Below are 26,910 nucleotides of genomic sequence, written 5' to 3' on the forward strand. Positions count from 1 at the left end.
GACCTCACCTTCCAGCCTCCAGAACTGTCAGCCTCCACCCCAGCCTGTGGCGCTTTGTTATGGCTGCCCCCGACTGCAGATGCAGAGGTCACGTGGAACTTTCTTCACAGATGCCCACGGGGGTCCCTGGATGTCCTCCTCGTCCCCTTCACCCAACCCCTTTCCCTGCAAAGCATCTTGGGAATCAGCTGTTGGAGAGAAACCGAGACAGACCCCTGCCTCTCTGTCTAAAGATGTTCATCAGGTTAGGAAACTCCTCCCAGCAGGACAGACTCAGTTTTGGCAATAGTTCAGCTTCTCCTGAGCAATTACAAGTTTTAAAAGACTCATGGACATGGGAACGGGCAGGTCAGGTATCTGTAGCCCTAAGCACTGGGTGGAATAACTGGCACACAGGGAGGAAGTGCATCGTGGGTAAGCATTAGGCTTTCTTCTGGAACCATCTGGCCAGTGTGTCCCTGCCTGGAGCAACAAGAACGTAAGGCAGAGTCATTACAAAGGTTGTTGCAGTTTGCTTGTCTTTAAGCACACGAGACATTTTCTACCATTTCTAAACGTTTTCATTTTAAATGACAGAAAGAAGCTCGTCGAGGGAAACGCCCGTTTCAGACTAGCTCACGGGGCCGCTGCCCGTCTCTGAGGCTCTCTCTGAGATGATGTTCAAGGTAAAAGAGAATGGAGGGGGTGCTCGTAAAATACCGGGATGAGAAGCCCAGTGAAAACATACAGGCTTCGGTCAGATGCCAGGGCATCAAGACACCGGGTGCCCACCTCCTGCTCTGCTGCTTAAACCTGCTGCTGTGAACGGTCTGGTGACGCTGCCCCGGAGGCCCCTTGGCCGGCTGACGGCCTGGCCCCCTCCTGCTGGCCCCTGGCTCCCTCCATCCTGGGTTCCTCCCGCTCTGGGAATGACCTGGGGCTCTCCGACGTGGGAGGAAGTGAACCTGACTTGGCGGGCCTGGTGCTCAGTGTCCTCCTCATGTGAGGACAGTCAAGGAGACTGCTCACACAGTCTGTGGCCCTTCCTTACCCGGCGGCTCTTCCCATTACCCCTACCCCTCTCGGCCCAAGCCCCCCTCCACTTCCGGCCAGGCGCCCCCACATCCCCCCCTCTCCATTTACAGCCTTTAATCCCCACCCCATCTCGGGGCCCTCTGTCAGTAAAGATATCTGCTCCTGTCCAGATTCAATACTGATCAATAACCATTGACCAATATCAGTTACTGATCAAGAACCCACCTGCTGCCTTCTAAGTCTGGGGTGTGGGGTTCCAGCTCAGAACTCCTCAGACGACACACTGACCCGGGCAAATTCCACCATGAACAATGTAAGGCAGTAACCCCTGACTTGCAAACTGAATATAAACCAGATTTCGTCCACTGTCAGAGCGTAAAAGGTCTCTCCCAGCACCCAAATGGGGGTGGCAGGGCCACTCATTTTGGGAGGGGCGGCTCCGTTTCTGATCTTTAAATACCTAATGTGCACACTTAATTAACTTTCAGTTGTCATTAGAACAGCATTTTTCTGGAACACTTTTTATGTGTTTTTCTATTTTTATGGTTTTGCAAGATGCTCCTCAAAAAAGGAACCTGTTATCACAGGCTAATCTAGACAGGTTCTAGACAGTCGGACAACAGAGAAACCTGCCTCAGTTTACACAGCATTTCCCGGACTTCCTCGCTGCAGAGCCCTTCCCCCTGCTACTGGGTAAACTCCGGGGAAGCGCTGCTCCTCAGAACTCACTAGAGCACTTGATTTTCGTCCCCCTTTAACTTCCTCACTCAGTATAGGATTCAGGTGGCAACCAATAGGGGCCGTGGTAGGAAGAGGGTAGAGAAAGAGGTTCCCCAGCGGAGTCAGGCTGGCACCTGATCCCCATGGAAATGCCTGGCACACTGTGGACCATCCCCACTGCAGATGGGGCTGACCGTCACCTCTCCAGAAGCCCGCAGTCCACGGGTCCCGTGCTGTTTGGGAATTCCTGGGAAAATGCCCTTGGGTGTTGTGGTGTTGTGGCATCGACTAGTTTCAAGCTAGTAAAAACTCACAGTTTTCAAGAGAATATTCTCTTAAAAGGATGGTTATTCAAGAGAAAATGGACGGATGGATTGGTGGATAGATAAAGAAAATTTGGCAAAATTTTACTAACTGGCCAATTTGGGTGAAGAGTATCTGGGAGTTAATTGTATAGGTCTTTCACTCTATGTAAGTTTGAAATCATCTTGAAATAAAAAGTAAAGAGAGATCTGAATTTGTCTAAAGTCTGAATTAGCCTCCTAGTGGTGAATAAAGGGAAAGGTCTGTTCAAAGTCTTGGAAAATGCAACAAGTGAATACAGTCTGGCTCATCTCAGCGCCATTCTCAGGGGCCCTGTGCCCAGTGGGAAGAGTGCTGTGCTCCCAGCTTGGAAGCTGTGTGACCTGAGGCGAGAAGCCTAAACTCTCTGAACCTCAGCATGCTCAGCGGTGAGAGGAAGCAACAACACCTTCCCTCATCTCTCGTAATTTGGGGGAGATTAAATGAGATCTCGAAAAGTTAAGTAATATGTAAATTGCAAAGAACAATATAACTCTAAGGTGGTAGAGAAACAAAGAATGAAATTGCTTACCAAAAATAGGTCTCGGATAAAGAATTTAGCTCGGGTAACTTTGGGATCTTCTCCTGCATCTGGTGTTGCTGTAAAAAGTCCAAGTGGAATTTAGTTTAAATAATGTGCAACAAACATACAACTCTATGGAAAATATAAGAGGAATGACAAAGTTGGGATGCCGTACACCCACAGTACTTTATTTCTCTCATTTAGCTCTAATAAAAGTTTTGTTTTTGTTTCTGGTGGTGGAGGATGACTCCCACTCAAATAAAATGAAAGCATGCCCCGGAACTGACCAAGCTCACAGCTGCCATCCCCTTCAGAGCTCTGGTGAGGGAGAAGTTCCAAGAGGCTGTTTTGACACTGGTTGTGCTCATCTGGTCTGCATTCTCTCTACTTAGCCTTGTTCTAGGAGGACCTCCTCTTCATGTTCCTACCACTGACTTGGACATTTGGAGTCCTTACATGAAATCAACTGCAGTGACCTGATTGTCCCATGCAGATTCTAAGTTCATGAGGTCCTTCAATATTTTCTGTGATCCCTGAAATCTACTTTTTTAAAATCTAGGCTTCACTGCATGTTCTTATTACTCTCTTCCTCCTCTGTTGCAACTACTCTGATTATATCATTACTCATGGCTTAGCAGGTGATGGGGATTGCTCCAGGTGATGAATGAGGCTTGATCTGGAGACCTGCCATGCTTGGCCCAGGCAGGTGCCTGGGTGGGCTCAGTGCATGGGGAAGGAGGAGCCAGGGGGAGAGGAGCATAGGATCCACAGAGGGTGTGTGTGGGAAGAGCACAGGATCGATGGAGGGTTATGGTGGGGGAACCTAACTTGTAGTATTTCCTGGTCAGGCAGGTATGGCCTCAGCTTGTGGTGGGATTAAGTCCCTGTTGGTAGGGATCATACCTAGGGTTGTGGTTGTATTTCAGAAAGATTTTGGCAGAAATTCAGAGAATGTTTTGGAACATTGAGGGAGCAGAGTAAGGGAGTCCAGGCAGGGCGCTATCTTGGCCAGATCCAGAGCTGAGAAGAGGGGAACAAGTGCCAGGACCCAGATTGAGAAGGAAAGAAGGACGAACATGTCACAGTAGGCACTTGAGTGTTGACTGTCCAGGGTATGGGGCACAGGGGCCTAGCTGGCAGGAAAACAAAGAAGGTCCAGCTCGCTGGAGGCCACAGTCCAGGGAAGAGAGGGCAAGGCAAGTTGAGCATTGCTGACTCCTCTTAGGCTGGGGGCAGGCCACCAGGCTGGCTGAGGTTAGCACGAGGATCACTATGAATTTTCTTCACTTCTTATCTGAGTTTTCCTGAGTTTCTAAGGAAATTCCCTTTCTTTCTACTTTATCTAATTGGAGGTTCAAAATTTAAGAAGTAGTATCATTTTGTTACAAATAAATCCCTCCTATAAGGTGGCCCAGCATGTGCTGAGAACTGAAGAGCAGCAGTTGGAAATGAGGTCTGCCTGGGGTGGGGCCTTCCAGGATTTAGCACTGAGAGCACCCCTCCTCCATGCTCCCTGAACCTTGGAGATGCTTGGCCACCCTGAGGGTAGCCCAAGTCATCGCTAGGGACGAGAAGTAGGCATGGTGGCTGAAAGTGTGGGCCCAAGGGGTTCAGAGGCTGCCTTGTCCTGGCAAGCTCTACCTGAGTGATCTCAAACAAGTGACTACCTCTCTCAGCTCACTTTCCACAGGAAAACACGCAAATAACAGAAAGGTAGTTATTGTTAGGGTTATGGTGAGGATCAAGGTCGATGTAAAGGGCTGACTCAGTGCCCAGTTCACAATAGACCCAACCAAAGCACCAAGAGACACAACTTAATTCAGCCAGTGACCTACTCACACTCAAAAGTGCCCTGTCACCTACCGCACAGTTTGAATGGAAAGTCAAACCTTGACATTTGTACAAATGGAATCCTAAGTAAGACATTTTAATACTCCCATATTCTAAGGTGGGGCAGTAGACCAGACGGTTGATTCAAATTAACTGAATTCCCTAAAATCATCAGAACTGTTTGAACTATAGTAACAGGCCTATTATAATACAAAATCAATTCTTTTTCTTTATCAGGAAAAACTAGTTGTGAAATCTTACCATCTTCAGGAACAGTATAATTTGCATACTCTGGGAAATAATCTTCAATTTTTGATTTCCCTGCCAAGACTTTTTCTGCCAGCATATCCTGTTTGTTCAAGAACAAGATGATAGAAATGGTCCGTAACCACCTGAAAGGAGAAATAAACATACAAACTTCACATTTGCCGCTACGTGAAAGTACCTGTAACATAGGAGTTACCTGGTGAAAACCACAACATTGACATTTTCCTAAAGTGCATAAGATTTAGAATTATTTGATATACCAATCTCCTGGATACCCACTCCAGTTGCAAGCAAAACATAAGTAAACTTTTTTTAATTTTAATTTTTTAATTTTTAAAAAGATTTTTCTGTTTATTTATTCATGAAAGACACAGAGAGGGAGAGAGAGAGAGAGAGAGAGAGAGAGAGGGAGAGAGAGAGAGGCAGAGGCACAGGCAGAGGAAGAAGCAGGCTCCACGCAGGGAGCCCGATGTGGGACTCGATCCCGGGTTTCCAGGACCACAACCTGGGCCGAAGGCGGCGCTAAACTGCTGAGCCACCCAGGTGTCCCTATAGTTCAGTATTTTCTAATTTATCTTTGCTGGGAATGCAATTTTACTGGTACCAAAACTAAGATTTATTTATGTAATAAATCACCTGGATTTTTGCAGTGCAGTTTACTAACGAAGGCTGGGAAAACTTGAAGTTAGAGTGTTAATAATAACAACAACAAAACACGAGTCACCAGCTAATCATACAGAATGTCATCTGTAGCTGGTTTGGTTTTTCCTGTGCTGAATCTGAACAGGGTGAGGTTCTCTGGAGTTGGAGCGGGATGTAAATGAGACATGGATCAAGACCACTGCATTGGACACTAAGAAGAGGTGCTCAAGTACAGGGAAAGTGAAGGATGGGAAGCTTCTCTCTCCGTTTTACTAAACAGACACTAAGAATTGGCTTAAGATGAACTCAGGAGGTTGGGATCCCTGGGTGGCTCAGTGGTTTGGCGCCTGCCTTTGGCCCAGGGCATGATCCTGGAGTCCCGGGATCGAGTCCCGCGACGGGCTCCTGGCATGGAGCCTGCTTCTCCCTCTGCCTGTCTCTGCCTCTCTCTCTCTCTCTCTCTCTCTCTCTCTCTCTCATAAATTAAAAAAAAAAAAGATGAACTCAAGAGGTACATTGGCAAAGCCTTTGTAAATTCTATTTCAAATGAATCAAGCTGATGATTAGTGCACAGGAATCTTACTATCAAGTAGAAATATAATCCATTCTTCCTTCAAATGGACATAGCTTTAAAAAATATAGAATCTGGGATGCCTGGGTGGCTCAGTGGTTGAGTGTCTGCCTTTGGCTCAGGGCGTGATCCTGGGGTCCTGAGATTGAGTCTCACATTGAGCTCCCTACAGGGAGCCTGCTTCTCTCTCTGCCTCCCTCTCTGTGTTGCGCTCGAATAAATAAATAAAATATTTAAAAATATATAGAATTCTGGTAAAAATGAATTTTTAATCATAGAAAATTTAAATGTAGGAAAAAATCAAATGTAATCACACCCAGAGGCAACTATTAGAACTGTTATGTTTTTACATCCAGGTTTTTTCCTATCCTCAGACATATTTATAAAACCAGATCATGGTGTTTTTAAATCTGCTTTTTCATTTAACAATATTGTGCTCATTTTCTCATGTAACTGTGCTTGTGTTTACATACATATATAAATTTACATACATAGATGTATATGTGTATATTTAAACATATAAAAATTTAATGACTCTAAAGTATTCCTCCTATAACCAATATTTCCTGACTCTTTTTCTTTCTCATTAATTGTCTTAGTACTATGTGCCACTGAGAACAGTTGTTAAACACTTACTTGATAGCGAAATACTTTTCTGATAATCCAAATGTTTTGCAAGGTCAGCTTATGTTTCCTGTCCTCCTTGGTGATATTTCTTATTAAACCGTTCAGAAAACACTTTGATTATTAACTACATATGTGTGTACTGTATGTGTGCTTCTCCTGGATCTTTCTTTCTAAAATAATCACCCCTTTTGCAATAGTAGCTGTTGCAAACATGATTATGCTGTGTTTTCTGACCTGTAAGGGATCTTCTAGAGATCATCTAGTTATTTGTGGATGGTACTTTGTAAATTTTAAAAACCAAACAAGGGGCACTTGGGTGGCTCAGTCAGTTAAGCATCTGCCTTCGGCTCAGGTCATGATCCTGGGATCCTGGGATCAAGTCATGTGTTGGGCTCCCTGCTCAGTGAGGGGGTCTCCCTCTCTCTCTGCCCCCTCCCCCCCTGCTCATTCTCTCTCTCAAATAAATAAAAAAAATCCTTAAAAAGATAAAAATAAAAAATAAATTTGAATCCTAGATATAACCTTGAGCTCTTAAAACAGATATTTAAATTTTCTTGACAAAGCACTATCAAAGCTTCATCAAAGAATACTCCCCATATTATGTGTGTCTATACAGGAGATGACCAAAAGAGATCCTGCTAATGGTTCTGGATTTATCAGTACAGAAAGAATGAATTTATCTGGAGAATAAAAATGAAAGTGAGTTGAGTGGCATTTTTAATGAAAAAAAATTTGCAATCCAGAGGTGCAAGTGAATTTATTTTTGTAACCTGTTGTTCCAGATGCTTTCGAAAAGGTCCAGGGACTCTCTGAGCCTGTTGGTGTTGTTATCTTCCCGAATCACCATGTTGTAGCTGCTGCAGGCTGCGACATAAATGATAGCTGTGACGTCTGTGTGGGAGAAGAGAGACAAAGGGAAGCACCTCCGTTAGACAGGCAGCCACTGTGCGGGTATGATAACGTCCGCACGCAACTGCTACTCATTTTCCTCTCGTGATTATGAGAATGACTGAAGGAAGCACTGTGCATGTAACTGGTCCTTTCACTCATGTACCCATACAAGCCAATGATAAATGTAAATTTGGGATGGTTCAGTTCATGATGAGATTCAGATTCACATTTAAGACATGGAATAGACGATCTCATCCAAAGCTACTTCAGCACATTAGCGGGAATGAGCGTGAGAATTCATCTCTGTTCTTGAGAAAGCATAGGAATCACCGTTAAAGCACTGGATCCATTTTCTTCTTTCATCCCTCTGGCCTCCGACATCAAACATGCTGTGGAGGAGCAAGAGGACACAGTCATTTGAGGCGAGACCCCCTGTGCTTCCCTCCTCTGCTCTGGCTCCCGGCCTGCAGCACTGCTCCCTGCACAGCCTGGGCAGACAGCTCCACCGGCTCTGAGATTCTGCACCACTGCCTGGCCCAGGAATCCACACCCAGTTGTTCCTTGGGTCACAGTCCTCACCCTGCAGTCACCAGGTTGGCCTGGGGCCCACCTCTTGGGCAGCCTGCATGGACCATGCACCTGCTTGAGCGGCTGCTCTGTACCTACCCAAATGCCGCTGGATATTTCTCACCTTCTCAGGTGGCTTTGGCTCCCACCTTCCTCCCCGCCCTAAACTTACTGCATGCCCTTTAGGGCTACAGAATCTGTATGGGCTTATTCACAAGGGCAGTGAGGTACATTTGGGATGACAGAACCCCCAGGACCCACAGGTGGACGGCTGGATCCCCAATCCCATTAGGACCCCAGCAGCCAGCCAGGGGGGCATCCTGCCCTGTCTCTGCAGGCCTGCTCTCAACAACTTACTGAAAGTTTACTTTGTCCACTTGGAATCGGGTCTCAAAAATCCCTGATGTCAGTACTCTGCATCTGAGAAGGTCCTGAGAATAAGACAAACCAAGTGGCATCATTGTTGTCCTTCAGAAGGAGAGCCCTGAATGCAACCACAATAACCCAGTTTTTCAAATAACCATTTTTTCTAAATTGTAAGAGAGACAATAATAGTTAAAAAGTCAGACAAATGCTCTGCCCTCCACCTCCTCTCCCCAAGCAGAAAGTCACAATTAACGTACTGGTTTGGTCTTAGAGACTTAATACCTGTGCTTATATTTTCTTTCGGATTTTTCTTTCTTTCTTTCTTTTTTTTTTAAATCACATCTGCACATGTCCGAGTGCTTCCTATCACAGGTGTGCCTGACACGAGACCCTGGAGAGCCGCCTGCTCTGGGTGCAGACCGTTTGGGTGAGAAGTTAAAGGGTCAATTGCTGTTGGGTAATTTCGAGCTCTTGGGGCCAGTCTCATAGAGAGATGGATTGCAGGGGAGAGAGGACCTCAGGCTTCCAGGGGACGCAAAGAAGAGAGAGCTGCCAGGAGGGGCCCATAGCCAAGGCCCTCCAGGGACACATACACTGGGGGAGTCTTGGAAAGGCAGTTGAGAACGGAGCCCCTAGCTTCCAAGGAGTTCAGTAGCTCTAGAGGTGTCTGGGGGGCTTCTAAGCCGAGCAGTTCAGGGTGATCCAAGTCTCTGCAGATGCCTGATGGACAAGGTTCCAGGGACATAGGAGGTCCCTCTCTGCTACTTACAAATGTGCAGTGGGGGCGCTTATATCCAGCTCAGCCCACAGGCCACACTTGGAGAGTGTGTCTGTGATGTGGGACCCACACCAGGGCCCAAAGCAGAATGCGCAGAATGCACGAAGCTGGAGAAGCAAAGGTGGGGTTTTCTGTGGACGCCTATAAGAGGAATGGGAATTGCATGTTCCTATTCCACAGATAAGATTATTTTGGTGTTGGCAGTTCAGAAATCTAGCACATTTTAGCGAGCCACGTCAGGGAGCAAATCACAGGGTATGGTAAACATGCCACATGCCCCTGCAGGGACAGTGGAAACAATTTGCAAGAAGTAGCTATTTATGGATAAATAAAAATTTATCCCCCCCCCCCCATTAAAAATATCATTGAATAAAACCGGCAATTCCTCGAATCTCGCCAAATTCCAACAGGTGGCTGGGGCTCTCTCTAGCTTCACATACCTGGTCTGTGGGTGTGTAGTCCACCAAACTGACACTGTCGATTCTCTCCAGGAAGCTGAAAAGAGACCCAGCAAATGCTCAGGGGTGCTCTCTGACGGCTTTCTCCTGGGCTGTGGGCACGGGGGGTGGGACAGTCGCCCGAGCAGGGCAGGGAAGCTGGGCCAATTCTGCCTTAGGCTAAAGCTGCATTTTCTATCCCCCCCCCTGCACCCCCCTAGCACCCCCCCTCGGCCTTCCGTCCCCCTCCTTCGGGGTGGAGCCTGGAGCAGAAGGCCACGTTGCAATGTAAACACGGCGTGGGAGGCCAGAGGTGGTCCTTCGGGCCAGGGCCCCTCGGGACACCTGCGCGCTGAGGGCCTCGCCGGCTGCGCACCTGCCGCCACGTGCGCTCCCGGGCGGGGGCGGGGGGAGCACGAGGTATCAGCCCTGCGCGGAGGACCACGTGGCGGCTGGCCCGGTTCCTCGGCCCGCGGAGGCCGCCTTGTCCGCCTGAGCTAGAGCGGCGCCTTCCCATCTCCCTGCACCCCGGCTTTCCTTTCCCGCAGGGCGTTCGCCGGGCCTGCCCCCGTCCACGTTTATTTGTTTACATTCATTATCCCTTTCTTCCCCGGCAGGGGCGGGGGAGACCTCGTGTGGCTGGCCCGGAGCCCGAGCAGGTGGCACAGGCCCGGCCCCCAGATCTTTGTTGGAGGAACGAATGTCCGCCCCCCTCCTCCCGCAGCAGCCGGCAGAGGTCTGAGAGGCCCGGCCCACAGTGACACTGCGGAGGTTTTCAAGACACAGGGGACACGGGCCTGGTTACCCGGTGAGCGAGGACTCCTTCAGGCGAGGGGGGCGGGCAGCGAGGCTTCAGAGGGAAGGACACAGACACGGCGACTTTCTTGCCTGTCCAGCTCTGCTGTGGTGGGGGTTCTTTTACCGAAGTAAAGCAATGATGGGCCTTCCTCTAGTGCTCTCGTGCTTGTGGGCATTTTGCACAGTTCAGGACGGGTGTCACCACCCCATCCCTACAAACTCCCTCCACCAGCCTGCATGGCAGGCCCATGAGATGCTTCTTAGCATGGACAAGACAGAGGCCGAAGGTACATGAAGACTACTTAATGCCCTTGGCCATTGTTATCTCCTTCCTACTGGAGAGGTAAAAGTAGTCCTCAGTGGTCCAGGATGGTGGCCTGGTGCTGGGGGGACATATTGGCAGCCCCTCATCCGTGCACCCTCGTGGACAAGGGTCAGCAGCTCCACAAACAAGACCTGCCTTAGAGGCGCCCTTGCCACAGGTAGGCCACAGGTGGAATGTAGGAAGGGGCAAGAATGGGTCCACTGGTGGAAGGGATTTCCTTTCAGAGACAGGAAGTGGCAGGAGGGCAGCATCAGGAATGAACTCATTTTGGCTAGAAGATAGGGCCGGTCCTACCCCTGGATGGCAACTGTGGTAGCAGTGGGTGGGAGAGCCACCTGCTCCTGGAGAAGGACAACAGAATGATGGCCAGGTGACAAGGCTTCAGAGAAGCCAAAGGGACTGTGATCTGCCCAGGGCCTCTCTGGAGTGGGCAGTGCGGGCCCTGGGAGGTGCTGCTATGTGCCTAACCCGAAGGTGGGAGAACTGCTGGGGCAGAGCTAGTTCCCAAGGGGGAGAGGCTTGGACAGAGTACAGACAGCCCTGCAAGTGCCACAGGAGGAGCTACGGGGAGCTAGGGAAACATGGGAGGTGCCGGGAGGGGCCTGGCTGGCTTGGGGCCTGGTTTGAGAGCCACAGTGTTGTGTGGCTCAGTCCTTGCTGGCTCAAATTTGGTGGAGTGGACAGTCCTGCTGAAGTACACAGTGAATTCCCAATCACCTAGCAGGTAAGGGGCAGAAAGACTCTGTGATGGAGAGTCTTCAGCTCCTGGAAAGGGGGTTCTGGTCTCTCACCCAGACAACTGGGTGGGTCTGAGGGTGGGGTGGGGGCAGATGGGCTGCTGCCCTCACACTGTGTAAAGCTATAATAATTTGATTCAGAGATGGTCTGTCCTCTTGGCAGGAGACATATAATACTAAACATGTGTTACAGAAACCAATCATCTCTGATTAAAGGGGCTAGGAAATGAACCTAAATATGGAGCCTATGGCTATAGTTAGAGTTTAGGAAGCAACTAATTTCAAACAGGATGCAAATAAAGTAGAGGTAGGTGGGTGAATTTATTCAGATGGTAATGACTAGTATAAGTAGAAATGATGAAATGTTAAAAAATACATCAAAAGTTCTTGATAGGTGTGATTAAAGACTGCCTTCCAAAGGAAGCAGTGGGAGTACCTTACTGAGCCCCATTAAAAATAAGTGGTTCGGAGATGCCAGTGACAAAGGCAAAGATGTCAAGCTCGTTCCCATCCCTAATCTCCACGATGGAATTCAAAGTTCCTTCCAGCTCTGATACTTAATGATCTGAGACCCGAAAGGCGTCAATAAACATTTCCAAGAGTATCTTCTGTATTGTTACTGATGCTGAATGGTATTGTCAGTTCATGCATTTCAAATTTGTGCAATGAAAATAAAATGTGAAAATTCCCCCCCTGAATGTGAATGTGTCCCCCAATTCTTTGAAAGACCCTCGAAGGCATAAAGGAATGAAAGAGAAATCTGTAGTAGTAGATTTCTGCCAACCTTAGTCTGGTTCAGTCAATATATTTTCCAGCATGTTGTAGAAACGCTTCAAATTGGAGCTCCTAAGATAGTATCTATAGAGAAATGAGTTTTAAAAGGGTCTTCTAAATCATACATGGAATTTTGTATGACTACATTTTAAAGGGTTAGTAAAATTGTCTTCTTAAATATGCCACTGCCTCTTAAGTGCAAAAATTAACCAGATTTAAGAGCCATTCATTCACACTAGATATAGAGTTGCAAGACAATACCAAACTACGATTATAAAAAGTCACCATGGTGATATGCACTCTATAAAGAAGTAATTAAAAAGCAATTTACTTTGATTTTTTTTCACATTATTTCCTGCTAAAGCTGAGGATATTCATGTTTGCAGAAACATTTTCATTCTTGTCATGTATATTCCCCCTCTTGCTTAATACTGGCACCAAATAGCAGCTCATTGTCTGTTTCTCACCTGCTGTTTGCTACCCCAGTAAAATAACTCAGAAGTCACAGGGTTCTTATGAATGCGGAGTTTATCATGAAGAGGGATGAGGGATCACGAAAAGATGAAAACTGTTGTTAAATACCTTTAAACAATGAGATCTGAGAAAAAGCACCAACTAAATTTAATGAGAGTATTCATAATTATTTTGTTTGTGAAAAATGTAGCAAGTTGGAACTCTGCCAAAGGTTGGTAAGAGATTTCTCTCAGTTACAGAAATTTACTTCGTGATGCTAACGTACGTGATATAAAAACACTGTGGAAGAGAACAAGATTACCTACATGGTGACAAGGTACCAGGTGGTTCCCATGTGCAGCAGGTTGAGATCCATGCTACTTAGAAGGTGGTCCTCAGACCAGCAGCAGCAGCAGCCGCAGCAGCACCTGCAGACCTTGGGGATGAGGACTTGCAGCTGAGCCATATCCCAGGTGGTTCTGATGCGTAGTAGCCCCGGGGATTCAGTGACCCCTGTGCACATCACAGTCTGTGGAATGCTTTTTCCTCTCTGTTTTTACTGCCATACTGCTCTAGGCTCTCTCACTTCACTGGGACAATAGTTTTTTTTTTTTTTTTAAGATTTTATTTATTCATGGAAGACACACAGAGAGAGACAGAGAGGGGCAGACACAGGCAGAGGGAGGAGCAGGCTCCATGCAGGGAGCCTGATGTGGGACTTGATCCTGGGTCTCCAGGATCACACCCTGGGCTGAAGGCGGCGCTAAACCGCTGAGCCACCTGAGCTGCCCGATACAGTTTTTGATGACTCACACTCCTGCTCCTTTCCTCAGCGTAAAGTCCACATGTTCAGTCAGCCTGGCCTTCGAGCCCCTCCCAGTCTGTCCAGTCTCTTCACTCCTTTTGACGTCTTGACATGGACATCGAATGAACCCTCCACTCCTTTCAAATCCCCGTAAGGCTTTGAGCCTCAGACCTTTGGGTAATTCCCGCTTCCTTTTCTTGCTAGTTCCAGATTCAACCCTACCCAGAGGCAGTTCTAACCACTACCAACATTGTGATTACATTCTCTGCATACTTCATGTTCATGATTTGATTAGCACAGACTACAGCCTTATACTATGACTTACTGCTTTTTTCAAAGTCAAGGTGTAAAACACATAATGTGTGTCAAGTGCACTGATCTTAAGTGTTCATCTTGATGACTTAACATTTTTTAAGATTCTATTTATTTATTCCTGAGAGACACAGAGAGAGAGGCAGAGACACAGGCAGAGGGAGAAGCAGGCTCCCTGCAGGTAGCCTGATGCAGGACTCGATCCCAGGACCCCGGGATCATGACCTGAGCCAAAGGCAGATGCTCAGCCACTGAGCAACCCAGGTGCCCTGATGACTTAACATTTGTATACACTCATGTCCATTTTTCTCTTTATGTGTATGCTTTGCCTAACTGTACTGAAGACTGTTTAAGGCAGAAGTGGCATTTTTTTTTTTCTCTAGAAAGAAGCCCCAAATAACCAACATCTGATATACTTTGGTCTCAATCTTTTATTATATGCAGTCATTCTAAATAAACGCTGCTGAACTGTCTGTCCTGCTACTATTTGAGAGGGAGGGATGATGTATAAACTGTGAAGAGCAGGAACAAACACTGGAATTTGGGGACATGCTTCTGAGGAGACACACGAGGGCTCTGGCCGAGTGCCCACTGCACCCCCTTTATACACTATATTCGTTGTCATTAGAGAGCTCCTGGACGTGATCACGGGTGAGAGCCCTGAGTGAGCCATGCATTCATGCTAGGAACTACTACCAGGTGCCAACTGAGCTGCGTTCCACACCAGGCCCAGTGATTGTGACCAAGACAGACAGTGTCTTATCATCTTGTAGAAAAACAAATCTAGGTAAACCAGGCACGTATTTTTGCTAATGCCATTTGGTTGATTAAAAGAAAAAGAAATTACAAGTGCCTGTTCATCAGTTTATTTATTTATTATTATTATTATTTTTTAAGATTTTACTTATTTATTCATGAAAGACACAGAGGAGAGAGAGGCAGAGACACAGGCAGAGGGAGAAGCAGGCTCCATGCAGGGAGCCCGATGTGAGACTTGATCCTGGGACCCTAGGATTACGCCCTGGGCCAAAGGCAGGTGCTAAACCACCGAGCCCCTCAGGGATTCCCTGTTCATCAATTTATTCGATGTCCTCTGGCTTGTGGCTTTTTGCCATTAGTATCAAAGACCTTGAACTTTGGATTTTGGCTACAGAAATGCCTCCTAGAGAATGGTGTGCATGATGTGCGTATGAGAGGAAGCATCCAGAACAGAGGTCCCTTACTTCTGCTTTATAATGTGACGTTTATTTGGCTAACCGGAGACCATGTTCAGTTAATAAGGTTATTAGACTGGTGCTTATTTTAGGCGGCTCTTTTCCAAATCAAGGACACAGGGTAGGCACGTAGTGTGTAAGATTCATAGCATGCCTCCGTCTGAAAGGCACACATACACATGAACACTTCCAGGAGAAACAGGTTTATTAAGAGTTCTCCAAGTGCATATGTATCATTAAACTGAAATAAACTAAATAGTTCATAAAAGTATATTCTAAGTCCATGTTAGAAACTGTGCACTTGGGGGCACCCAGGTGGCTTCTCCCTCTGCCTGTGTCTCTCATGAATAAATAAAATCTTAAAAACAAAACACAAACACACACACACACACACACAATCTGTGCATTTTGAAAGCAGGAAGTAAGAAAGGAGAAATAAGCATAAAAACTGTATTAGTGGCTGTCTGAAAGATTAACTGCATCCTTGGTGTGTTGAGCCTTTTGTAAGTCATACCTATCATTAGCTCACTTAAGTTTCAAGATGAGGAAGAACCTTGTTGCCATGAAGAAACTATTAAAGAAGTAATAGCTAGGGTTTCTAGAAGTATACATGGAAATTCCATGTCAACAAAACAAATTAAGGTGGTAAGGGAGAGTCTAGAAAAATACCATGCTTTTTGAACCAAATCTACCTCTGAATTCTTACTTCGTACATGGTTTTTTAAACAGGATGCGCACTCACATGCAGTAACATGCAGTTTAAAATGATTTATTTGACAAACTTCTGTGGCTTACATTTTAGCATTTCATCAACTGCAAAAGTGAGGAAATAATTCATGGGCCTGGTATGCTTTTGAAAATATTTATGGTTCATAAAAATGTACATTCATATAGTTTGAAATGAACATATTTTAAGAAAGTTCAAGCATATACAAGCATTGTTTAATCTCACAAAATATATTAATTTTGTTGGGAATATTTGCACTATAAAAGGGTCTTTAATTTACCAAAGGATTTGACACTGAGCTTTACTTTAAGTTGTAATTATTTTTTCCAGTCTAAAGAGGGGTACGACTCATGCTATACTCACATAGCTGCTTCTGTGCAACCATATGGATGAGAAGAGACACCAAAAGGGTAAAGTCTTAGTTAGAAAGAAGATGCAGGACAGACAACCGACAGGTGTCCCTTAAGGAAGACTTTGGAACAATATCCAGTCAGATATAAAGACACTTAAATATGAGGGTCAGTCCTCATCTGCATATACCTGTTCTTTTTTTTTTTTTTTTTCCTTTAACACACTCATTCATACTGGAAAACGTAATGGTGACTATCTGGTCATGAATCTTTCAAAGGGCTTCGAAGAATCCCTAGAAGTATCTTCTGAAACACTGAATTCTTTTATGGGGAAATCTACCAGAGGAGGAAGGGGGGAATTTCAAACATCCTTAAATATTTGACTTCGATTAATATACTCGCCAAGGCAAAAGCAAATTGCTGCTCTCCATGTTTGGAGGCTATGAGAAAGTGGTGGCTACAGGCTTCACTTTGCAGACAGAGAATACAAACTGCTGTCCCAGAAAGAAGAAATGCAGCAAATATGGGCTCTAGCCTTAGAGGGTCAAGCCTGCTGTCCCATTCTGCATCTTTCCTTCTCAGACTTCCAGATGGCTGCATTTAGATTTAAGTTATTTGCATGGCTAAATAAAATATTCCAATTTATATTTCTAAGGTTTTTCAACAAGTTGTTGCTTTAAAGGAAAACAATAAATGCAAATAATTAGAACTTGAAAAGCAGTTCTAATTTTATACCTATTTTTTTTTTTAATTTTATACCTATTTTTGGTTATTAACATCAAACAAAATCTACAAACACACCACCCCATGGTTTTCTCAAAACTAATCAACAGTTCTTTGGCAATGTTAGAGTAATCATGACTGCCATGCTAGTTAACATACTTTATGACACGTTTAATTGAAGTGTTGAAATAGGAAAAGAACTATAAATGTGTTCAAGATGTTCATATGAAACTGTCATGTTAAACCGTGTCTTTTGAAAAGCTCTTTAGTAAAAGAAAATATAAATGAGTGAACAATTTTTCCTTATAATAAATTATGTGGCATTTTCTCCAGTTATAAAAGGATAACTACCACACAGAAAAATCTGGGGGAACAAATAGTAAGACAACATTATGCAGAATGTCCTACCATAATTTTAGTGTAAGTTACGAGAACAGATCAATAAAACAGTAGTCTGAATGTGATGGCAAAGAAAAAAAACAACAACACAGAAATAGACTGTCCATTAAGTCGAATGAGGTGTTGATAGCCCTGTAACCAATCTAAGTAATCATTTTCCTTTCTTTAATTTTTCTTTAATTTTTATGCACCGCCAATTGAATATCTATGCAATTCTAGATATTACCAATTACACTAAATTTTAAAAAGTTCAATTTTGAGAATTCAGACAGAAAACTGAATATACGGAACGAGAGTTTCGACCAAACTTTTGAGAAAGATTCATACACACCAAATACCTAAGAAGCAGCTATAAAAATACACATCACAAGCTATACGGAACTTTAAAATCCAGTTAAGATGGAGGAAGCCTGGAATTTCTTAGTGTATCTGGAGAGCACTGTAAACCCAAAGATAGAAGCATCTTAAGTAAAGAGCATTTCAGCATTCTGGCATGTTGAGTCCCTACAGTAGAGGATCTCACTAATATACAGAACATTTCGGAAGGCGGCCACGGCCAGGAAACCTCAGGGGGGTTCCGCTGTCACACCTGATCCCGCAGGCGGGCCAGTCTCTGGGACAGTTCATCCTGCTCGGCGGAGGCCACGCTGGTGCCCACGGAGCCGGTCTGGCCCTGCGGCAGCTCCATGTTGAGGTCTAGGCCAGCCTCGTCTGCCATTTCCTGGAGCAGCATATCCACTTGGTTCTGGGGAGTGGTCAGCGTAGTCGTGCTGCTCATCGTGTCTTCCATTTGCTGCGTCTGGACGTCCAGCGTTTCAAACTGGTGCTCAAATTTGTCCATCAAAGCTGAGATCTTCTCCAGATTCATGGTCTTCAACGTTGCGTCCATCGACTTAACCACACCGGCCATCGACTTGGTCACCTTGCCCATCGTCACCGCCGTCTGCACTCTGGCAGCTACCGCATCGACCCGCGCACTCATTCTCAGGAAATTCACCGCCTGGTTCTTCTGGCGAATGGCGTTTTCGGCGTGTATCCTCGCCACTTCCATGTTGCCCTTCTGAATGGCCTTTTTAATCTTGGCCTTTTCGGCCTTTTCTTCCTTGTCGCATTTTTTGGCACTCCTGCTGAGTTCTTTGGCGGCGAACTTTAGGTTGAACAGGTGTTTCTCCATGTTGGACATAGTCGGGCGCCTCCTTGGGGTCGGGGGCCAGGGCCGAAATGAGCTCGAAAGAGAGAGAAAGAGGCAGGTCCGCTCCCGGCCGCCGCTCCTTTGTTTTGGTCCCACTTCCTGTTTCTACCGCGCGCGGCGCAGAGGGTGACGTCAGAGCCCGGCGCCAGGGCGGGGCCCGCGGGACCGGGGGCGGGGCGCCGCGGGACCCAGGGGGCCGGACCACGCAGACGCGGGCGGGGTTTCGCTGGACGCTGCTGGTGTAGGTTGCGGCGCTCTCTCTCTGCGCCCAGTTTAGAGGTATTTAAGCATCAGAAAGCTCCACGCACACTCGGGAACATAGCTATCGAAGCAGGCAGGCTGTGTCTACAACTACACGTAAAAAAACCTCCGGACTCCCAAATTAGCAGGCCTTCAGCCGGCGGACCGTCAGCTGGGTCTGCAGACCGCAGCTTGCTTTATATGCATGGGTGCCGCTTCCTCAGGGGCACCTGAAACCGTGGGTCATCAGTTCATGGACAAAACGCGAGGTGCATCGTTGACTTGCCTGGAGTGTTGTGATACCCTCTGGCTGCAGTGGTGAAAAGACCTTCACAACGTGCACCACCGTATTCGTGCCGTAGCTTTAAGTTGAGCCTATAGTGTGTCGCTAGCAACTATCATCCGAAAACCCTTGTGTTTTAGCAATATAAGGACCCATCTTTTGCTGACACAATTCTATCTATTTGATGTTTTATAAATATCCAAGGAACTTCACTCACATTCAAGTTTGACAGGCTACATTGTCATTTTAAATTATGCAGGCAGAGAACGGTGAAGTATTGGGACTCACATCCACTGGCATACATCAAGACTGTCACCATGTATCATACCCTTAAAAAACTCAGGCTTTCAAATGGCAGCAATATGGGCTACGGTTTTTCTGTTTTAGAAAGATTCCCTAGATACAGACAATAACAAAATATCAGAAGGCCCAACCTGCCCTAATGAGCTAGGTTGAGAATAATACTGAGAGTTAATTCTGTTTAGAGAGAATTTTAACCTGGCATCTTGCCATCCCTTTCAGTTACCTGTATCAGTAACTTACAGTCTTGAGCCACAAAGTAAAGGCGTGCCGGTGTCACATGCATCTTCCTAAAACACTGCTTTGATTATATCACTCATTTGCTCCTAAACCCAGGCATAAACACTGAACTTCTCTAGGAGGCATACTGGGTCCCCATTGTCTTTTCTGTCCTTGCCCTATGTGCCCGTCAAACTGGACTGAAGCTTGGGTGTCTAGGATCTAGTGGAGAATGAGGTACACTCAGTGCTCCTCCCTCTGTGTATACTGTCCCTGCTGCCTGGGCTTACACACCCCATGCATCTCTGCCTCTTGATATCCTACCCCTTCTCAGAAGCCACCCAGAAGCCCCCTCCTCTGTGCTGACCCTGTACTCTGTACCTCTGCTCTACCACACAGGGCACACCTCCTGATTCATGTTCTGTGGGCTCAGGGCACCGTACTGGATTATGAACTGTGGAAGCAGAAAACAGTCTTATTCCTTTCCCCATGAGGAACCCAGCCATCTCTCTGCACATAGTAGGCACTGAGTCCAAGAAGGCTTTGCTGACTTGAACTGTGGTTGAGAGGAGCTAGAACATTATCCTATTTAGTAGCTTAGCCAAGGTTACTTTTTTTTTTTTTTAAAGATTTTATTTGTTTATTCATGAGAGACATGGAGAGAGGCAGGGATACAGGCAGAGGGAGGAGAAGCAGGCTCCATAAAGGGAACCTGATGTAGGACTGGATCCTGGGACTCCAAGATCACGCCCTGAGCCAAAGGCAGACGCCCAACCACTGAGCCACCCAGGCATTCCCCAAAGTTATTATTTTTTTTCTAAAGTAGTAGAACTCTTTCTTCACATGAGACACTTCTAGAAATGATAAAAAAGCAAATAAAAGGAAAAAAACCTGTTTGAAGTGAGGATAGAGGGCCCACAACTCCTTCTCTCCCCGCCCCCCGCCCCCCAATCCACCCTCCCTTTCTTTTGGGTTCCTTGACATATTCCATAGTTTGCCTAATGACAAACTCTAATTAGGTGAGAGTTTGGAATATAATCACGAGAAACTTTGATAGATGAAGAGGATGATGACAACTAACATTTATTAAGTGCTGATGTGCCAGGCATTGTTCCAGGCACTTTACATGAATTAGCTCATCTCATCTGCACAAACCCTATGCAGTAATACTACTAACACCTCCAATTTACAGGTCAGGAAACAGAGCACAGAGAGCTAAGCAACTGGCCCGAGACCACACATCTGCTAAGCGTTAGAAATAAGATTCTATGGATACAGCGAGACCAGTAGAAGAGCAGGGTGGAGTCCAATCAGTTAACAAGAATAAAAGACTGATCATCTTTGGCTTAAAAGAAGAAGGTGACTTAGCTGTTCTTTTGAGCAGACTGAGGACTTGCATTGACTGTAAGGTTAGTGTGACCTAAGTAAGATGCTAAAAGCAATTAACATGCCTTGACACTATAGTCGTTAACTGATGGCAAGTCTCCTCTCTGGGCTGTGCAAACAGTCTAGAGCATGGGGTGGAGTTCCAGAAGTCAGATTTTCAGATTATTGGGACAGCCTGGAACACAGAAGAGGCCAACCTTGCCCTTGGCCAGTACTCCTCCACCCACCCACCCCCAGGAGCTCGGTAGTAGCAGTCCTCAGGCCCCATCCTCTTCTCTCCTCTATCAATACCCCAGCCATCCCCATTGTGTTCAGATGATCCACAGCTCACATTCTCGCTTTTACATTTCTAGAGCAAATTTTACTTCCAAGCTCCTGTATCCCTGTCTCCTGATACTGGAGAATCTGGGGTGCCAGACGGTTTGGCACCTCCTCCAACTGACTGAATTCCCAGTCCTAACCCCCAAAGCTGATCATCCTACTTATTAAATGTCACCTCTGTTCATCCAGTTATTCAAGCCACATTCTTAGGAATAATCCTGGACAACTCCCTTCACTGCATCTACATTCTATTGGTAAGTTTTTCCATTCTTTACATTCCATCAAGGGTGAAAACCTCCAGGCTCTGTTTCTGACTAGCATGTTTTCTTTTTCATGTATCTAGTGAAGGAGAGATTATCTTGAGTGTATGAAAGATCACCAAGGGAAACTTTGGTCCTGTGGAAATTCTGACAGCACATGAGAATCTTCTGGACTTAATTCATGGTGCAAAGAAAGAATACAGGCCTTTCTTGATTTACAATATGCTATATCTCAAAAAACCCATTCTTTTTATTTATTTATTTATGATAGTCACACACACACACACACACACACACACACACAGAGAGAGAGAGAGAGGGAGAGAGAGGGAGAGAGAGGCAGAGACATAGGCAGAGGAAGAAGCAGGCTCCATGCACCGGGAGCCCGACGTGGGATTCGATCCCGGGTCTCCAGGATCGCGCCCTGGGCCAAAGGCAGGCGCTAAACCACTGCGCCACTCAGGGGTCCAAAAAAACCCATTGTTAAGTTGGAAATATCCTAATCTGAAAGTGCACTGAATACATCTAACCTATTGCCACCATAGCTGAGCTAGCCCACCTTAAACATGCTCAGAACACTTCATTAGCCTACAGCTGGGCCAAATCATCTCACACAAAGCCTGTTTTATGATCAAGCATTGACTGTCTCAAGCATTTACTATCTCATGTAATTGACTGTATGGAAAGTGACAAACACAATAGAAGTACAAAATGGTTGTATGTGTACTATCCTTGTGATCCCGTAGCTGCCTGGGAGCTATGTCACTGCTGCTGCCCAGCATTTCTGGAGAGGAACTTACTGAACATTGCTAATCTGGGATAAGATCCAAATTTCAAATTTCAAGTATGATTTCTACTGAATCTGTATTGTTTCCACACCATTATAAAGTTGAAAAGTTGTAGGTAAAATATTGTAAGTACGGTACCCTCTATATACAGTTTACAATCAAGGGGCCAGTCAGAAATTCTGTAGTTATGACACTACCTTATAACACCCATAGCCAAAGTAGAAACTTTCTTCTTAGGGACTGTAAGAAAATTTTGATTAGAGTACAGACATTTCTAGTCAAGCCAGTCAGTTATCTTTATCATAAAATCAGGAAGGAAAATATGTTTTAATTTGGCTTAATATGGCCTAGTCTTTCTTCCTCTGAACCAATACAAATGTTTAAACGTGAGATATTTAAGCAGGATATATGGCTTGATTTCACTGGAGAAGGATCATTTGCTAAATCTGAAGACCTTTCAAAATAAAAGAGGCAACTAAATATATATGAAACACAGTTTTATTATGTGTGTTAAATTATTACTGGCTTCTCACAGGTAGTTTCCCAGTATTTTTGAAATGTTATGCCTTGAATTCTCTTTCAGAGCTCCTCCTTACTCACCACAATTTGTATCTATGTTATATATTTGTGATTTGCTCAGTAGCAGTCTGTTCTTTTAGATCTTTCCATGGTGACAGTTCGGTTCTTGACCTTACACCTGGTACTGATCAAACTCAGACACACAGATATTTAATACATTTCTGCTGAATGTATGAATGCATCCAAAGGAAATGGCATTGGAGATATATTCACTTGGTGACCATTTCAAGGACTACATCACATACATATATATTACTGGATATATCACATATATAATTGTTTCTATCAACTTTTTATTTCAGAACAAAACTCCAAGAGTCCTCAAACCATGGGAAATGGCAAAGTCATCGTACCTCACATTATGTTAACATGATGTTAAGGTTTTAAAAATGAGAAGGAGAGGGCAGCCTGGGTGGCTCAGCAGTTTAGTGCCTGCCTTCAGCCCAGGGCGTGATCCTGGAGACCCAGGATCGAGTCCCATGTTGGGCTCCCTGCATGGAGCCTGCTTCTCTCTCTGCCTCTCTCTCTCTCTCTCTCTCTCTCTGTCTGTCCTTCATGAATGGATAAATAAAATCTTTAAAAAAATAAAAATGAGAACAAGAAAGAGTTAGAAACAGTAAAGTTGCATTTGAGTAGGCTTCCACATTGCTGTGTGCGCAGGCTGGTAATGTCTGGGTTCCTAGTTCTCATGGTGGTGTAGGGAGTATATGAATTCCCGATGTCCTGACGGTCTAATTCGGCATCTACAACTCCACTAACATAGGGATTTCCCTGTTCCTTTTCTGTACTGAATAATTTACCAATCTGATAACAAGCTGAAAATTAAATCTAGATACTCCTGGCCCTTAAGGACAGTCCAGGGTTTCTTTTGGTGCTGAGTAAAGAAATGATCACTTTGTCCTAGATGTTCACAGAACTGGGGGCTCCATATTCCTTCCTAGTCCTCCTTGTAACAAAGAAAGTTCTGGATTTAGAAAAAAGTCAATGGCAATCATTTTTTTTTTTTTAAGAAGTCTCGAAATATTACTTTTCCCACTTGGGGTTTGCTAAAGCATAACTCTAGATTCACTTTAGCTCAGTCTTAGTTTGAGACAATTTGGACTTTCCTGTTACAGGAAGCAGCGTGAAAACAGAGGGAATGGGTACAGTGTGGTCTTGACGGATGTAGGGCACCGGGCTCTTCTTTTCTGTCCTGGGCAAAGCTGTGTGATTACTTGTGTGACCAAGGCCAAGATAGCTCCTTGCTGGGCATCGTTTCTTCATTTATAAACCTGGAAATGCATCATATGAAACTATGATCTAACATTGGGTAATAATGCCTTCAGCATGGGCAGCCCGGGTGGCTCAGCGGTTTAGCGCCGCCTTCAGCCCAGGGTGTGATCCTGGAGACCTGGGATGGAGTCCCATGTCAGGCTCCCTGCATGGAGCCTGCTTCTCTCTCTGCCTGTGTCTGTTCCTCTCTCTCATTGTGTCTCTCATGAATAAACAAATAAAATCTTAAAAAAAAAATAATGCCTTCAGCAGGCCTTGGCACTGGGAAGGACTGTTTAAAATCATTAAATCAAAAGAAGTCCCTCAGAATAATTAAGGCAAAGTCCCGAAACAGTGTGTTTTGGCAAAGATGTGAGGCAACAAAGACTCTCATACACTACTAGTGAGAAGGTCAGTAGACACAATTTCTTTGAGAAAAAATTAGCATTATCTAGTAAAGTTAAAATATGCATCCCCTTTGAGCACCAGTTCCATGTCTATTATCCACCCTAGAGAAACTCTTGCACATGTATATCGGGTTACAGAACAAAATGAGCATCGTTATTTGTCACAGCCAAAATCTGGAAGCAACCCAACCATCCATGAACAGAACGAAAAAATAAATTGTGGTGTATTTTTACAATTGGATACTATGTAGTAATGAAAATAAATAGCTGTAACCATACTCAACACATGAATAAATCTTAAAAACTTAATTTGAGCTAAAAAGACCCCAGACCAAAATGGTATACACTGCATAATTTCATTTGAAGAAACCCTGAGACAATATGAACAGATTTACTATAAAACTTACTATGAGAAAATGTGTATTATCTAAATTGCCCTCTTCCCAGCAATTTGTGATGGATGTTTGCAGATCTCACAGGGAACATATGGAGTAGATTAGGTGAAAAAGAGAAGGCGGACTGTGTATATTTCTATGAGATGCCTCCATTTACAGAATGTTCTATAGAAAGAAAACCTACTCCTTTGATGGGGTTCCTGCCTCAGAGGGAGAGAAAAATATGAGCAGAAAGTAAACTACAGAAGGAAAACAAACACATCAAATAAGCTTATTTCCCTGCATAGAAACATTGGCAGTATCTCACGCTGTCTGGCTGTCTAACGGACATTGGTGGGGCATCCTGCAGACGCAGAGAGCGATTTCACGGCTACAGATCTGGGGCAGATGAGTAGGACTGCACATGGGCTTGTCCAGGCTGCATGTGGGGCAGGGCTACTCTGTGGAACCGGGGAGCTGGCTTGTTCTCACATCACCCTTTTTTTTGTTGTTGTTAAAGATTTCATTTATTTATTCATGAGAGACACACACACACACAGAGGCAAAGACACAGGCAGAGGGAGAAGCAGACTTCTGCAGGGAGCCTGATGTGGGCCTCGATCTCAGGACCCCGGGGTCACGCCCTGAGCCGAAGGCAGACACTCAATCGCTGGGCCACCCAGGTGCCACTCACATCACTTCTTTTTTTAATTTTTTTATTTTTTTATTTATTTATTATTTTTTTTTTGTTTTTTTTTTCACTTTTTTTTCACTTCTTTTTTTTAAACTGGAACATTAAGCTTACAACTTGCGAGTTTAAAAAATTGTTAATGTGCACACAAGACAGTAAATTTCGCTGCATATGAGAACCTTTTCTTGTCCTCCTGTTGGTGTACCTTGTGTGTATAATGAAATCAGATGGTCAGAACCTGGAAGCTTCCTCAGGGCTAGTGTGGATAGAGTCCTGGGAGGTGGCAATGGGGGTGGGGGTGTCCTACTGCTGCTCCTGGGAACCTGTGTGAGCTGCTGATGCTCTCATATCCCTAATCAATGCTGCATATGACCTGCCATGAGACACAGCTTATAAGTCACATCATCTCACAGTTAAATTAAGCTTAAGTCAAGTGATTTCAAATACTCATGACCAAAGAATAGAGTGTACTAGTTCTAACGACTGCATATTCTGAGAACCATTAAAAAGTCCTTTCAGTTCTGGTTTAATCCCTACTATGTATAGAAGGGAAGGAGTCATTGACCATTAGTGTTCATGCAAGTCTAAGCATGGTAATCACTCTTGGTCAAGGAAGAGCTGCAATTAAGCTTTTGAGCCTGAACATAAAAATTTGTTAGTTTAAGGTGGTATCTTTAGTTAAGAAGCAAAACCATGTTAGAAACCAAATACAACTTAATTCAGTGAGACTTACTAAAAATTATTTATTTATTTAAAGATTTATCCATTCATTTTAGAGAGAGAGAAAGAGAATGAAAGTGCATGCATGAGCGAGGGGTGGGGAAAGGCCGAGGGAGAGGGAGAGACTCTCAAGCAGACTCAGCGCTGAGTGTGGAGCCCTACAAGGGGCTTGATCCCAGGACCCTGAGATCATGGCCTGAGCTGAAACCAAGAGTCAGACACCTAACTGACTGAGCCACCTAGGTGCCCCCAAATAATTTGTTTTAACGCTTCTATTTAGAATGTAAAAAGCCCTGTAACAAAGCAGAATATTTCTTGTCACTTTTATAATGTATTGTAATGTTTTATGATGTAAGATTCAGTTTTCTTTGAGACAGTGAACACTGGTGGCTTAAAGGAGGCCAAAAATCAATATATATATTTTTAAAATGTTAACTTTAAAATGGTTTTGAACTAACTCATCAGGTGCAAGATACTTCAACTAAAATATAGTGGATATGTATTCTTGTTCTATCATCTTTGATGGGGGAGGCTAGAATCTTCCAGTTCATGCCCGTATTCCACAAATATTTACTGAGTTCACAGCTCTGGGATGATAGATAAGTAACGCACAAATGTGATGCTTGTATAATGTTCCATAAAGCAGAGGTATTTAGTTCCCCCAGTGTTTCTTCTCATGGAAGGTTCTGCACAACTGGGGCATCGAG

The 26,910-nt window shown here is 44.9% G+C and overlaps 2 protein-coding genes across 6 annotated transcripts in view; both read right to left on the bottom strand.

Annotated features, from left to right (window-relative positions):
- Positions 1–26,910, bottom strand: part of GNAL (G protein subunit alpha L) — a 144,457-nt gene that overhangs the window by 2,487 nt on the left and 115,060 nt on the right. For all 5 annotated transcript variants that reach the window (XM_041751973.1, XM_041751981.1, XM_041751990.1 and 2 more), the window contains 6 exons: positions 9,579–9,633; positions 8,352–8,425; positions 7,758–7,816; positions 7,307–7,427; positions 4,691–4,821; positions 2,609–2,676 (listed from right to left, as the gene is read on the bottom strand). In XM_041751973.1, coding sequence (XP_041607907.1) covers positions 2,609–2,676; positions 4,691–4,821; positions 7,307–7,427; positions 7,758–7,816; positions 8,352–8,425; positions 9,579–9,633 — 508 coding nt within the window. The remainder of the gene's footprint in view (positions 1–2,608; positions 2,677–4,690; positions 4,822–7,306; positions 7,428–7,757; positions 7,817–8,351; positions 8,426–9,578; positions 9,634–26,910) is intronic.
- Positions 15,747–18,495, bottom strand: CHMP1B (charged multivesicular body protein 1B). The gene has a single exon (XM_041752102.1). It carries the CDS (start codon positions 18,373–18,375, stop codon positions 17,776–17,778), a length of 600 nt encoding a protein of 199 aa, XP_041608036.1. The 5' UTR covers positions 18,376–18,495; the 3' UTR covers positions 15,747–17,775.

Source organism: Vulpes lagopus, chromosome 1, assembly GCF_018345385.1.
Source record: "Vulpes lagopus strain Blue_001 chromosome 1, ASM1834538v1, whole genome shotgun sequence".
In the NCBI taxonomy this organism is placed as follows: Eukaryota; Metazoa; Chordata; class Mammalia; order Carnivora; family Canidae; genus Vulpes; species Vulpes lagopus.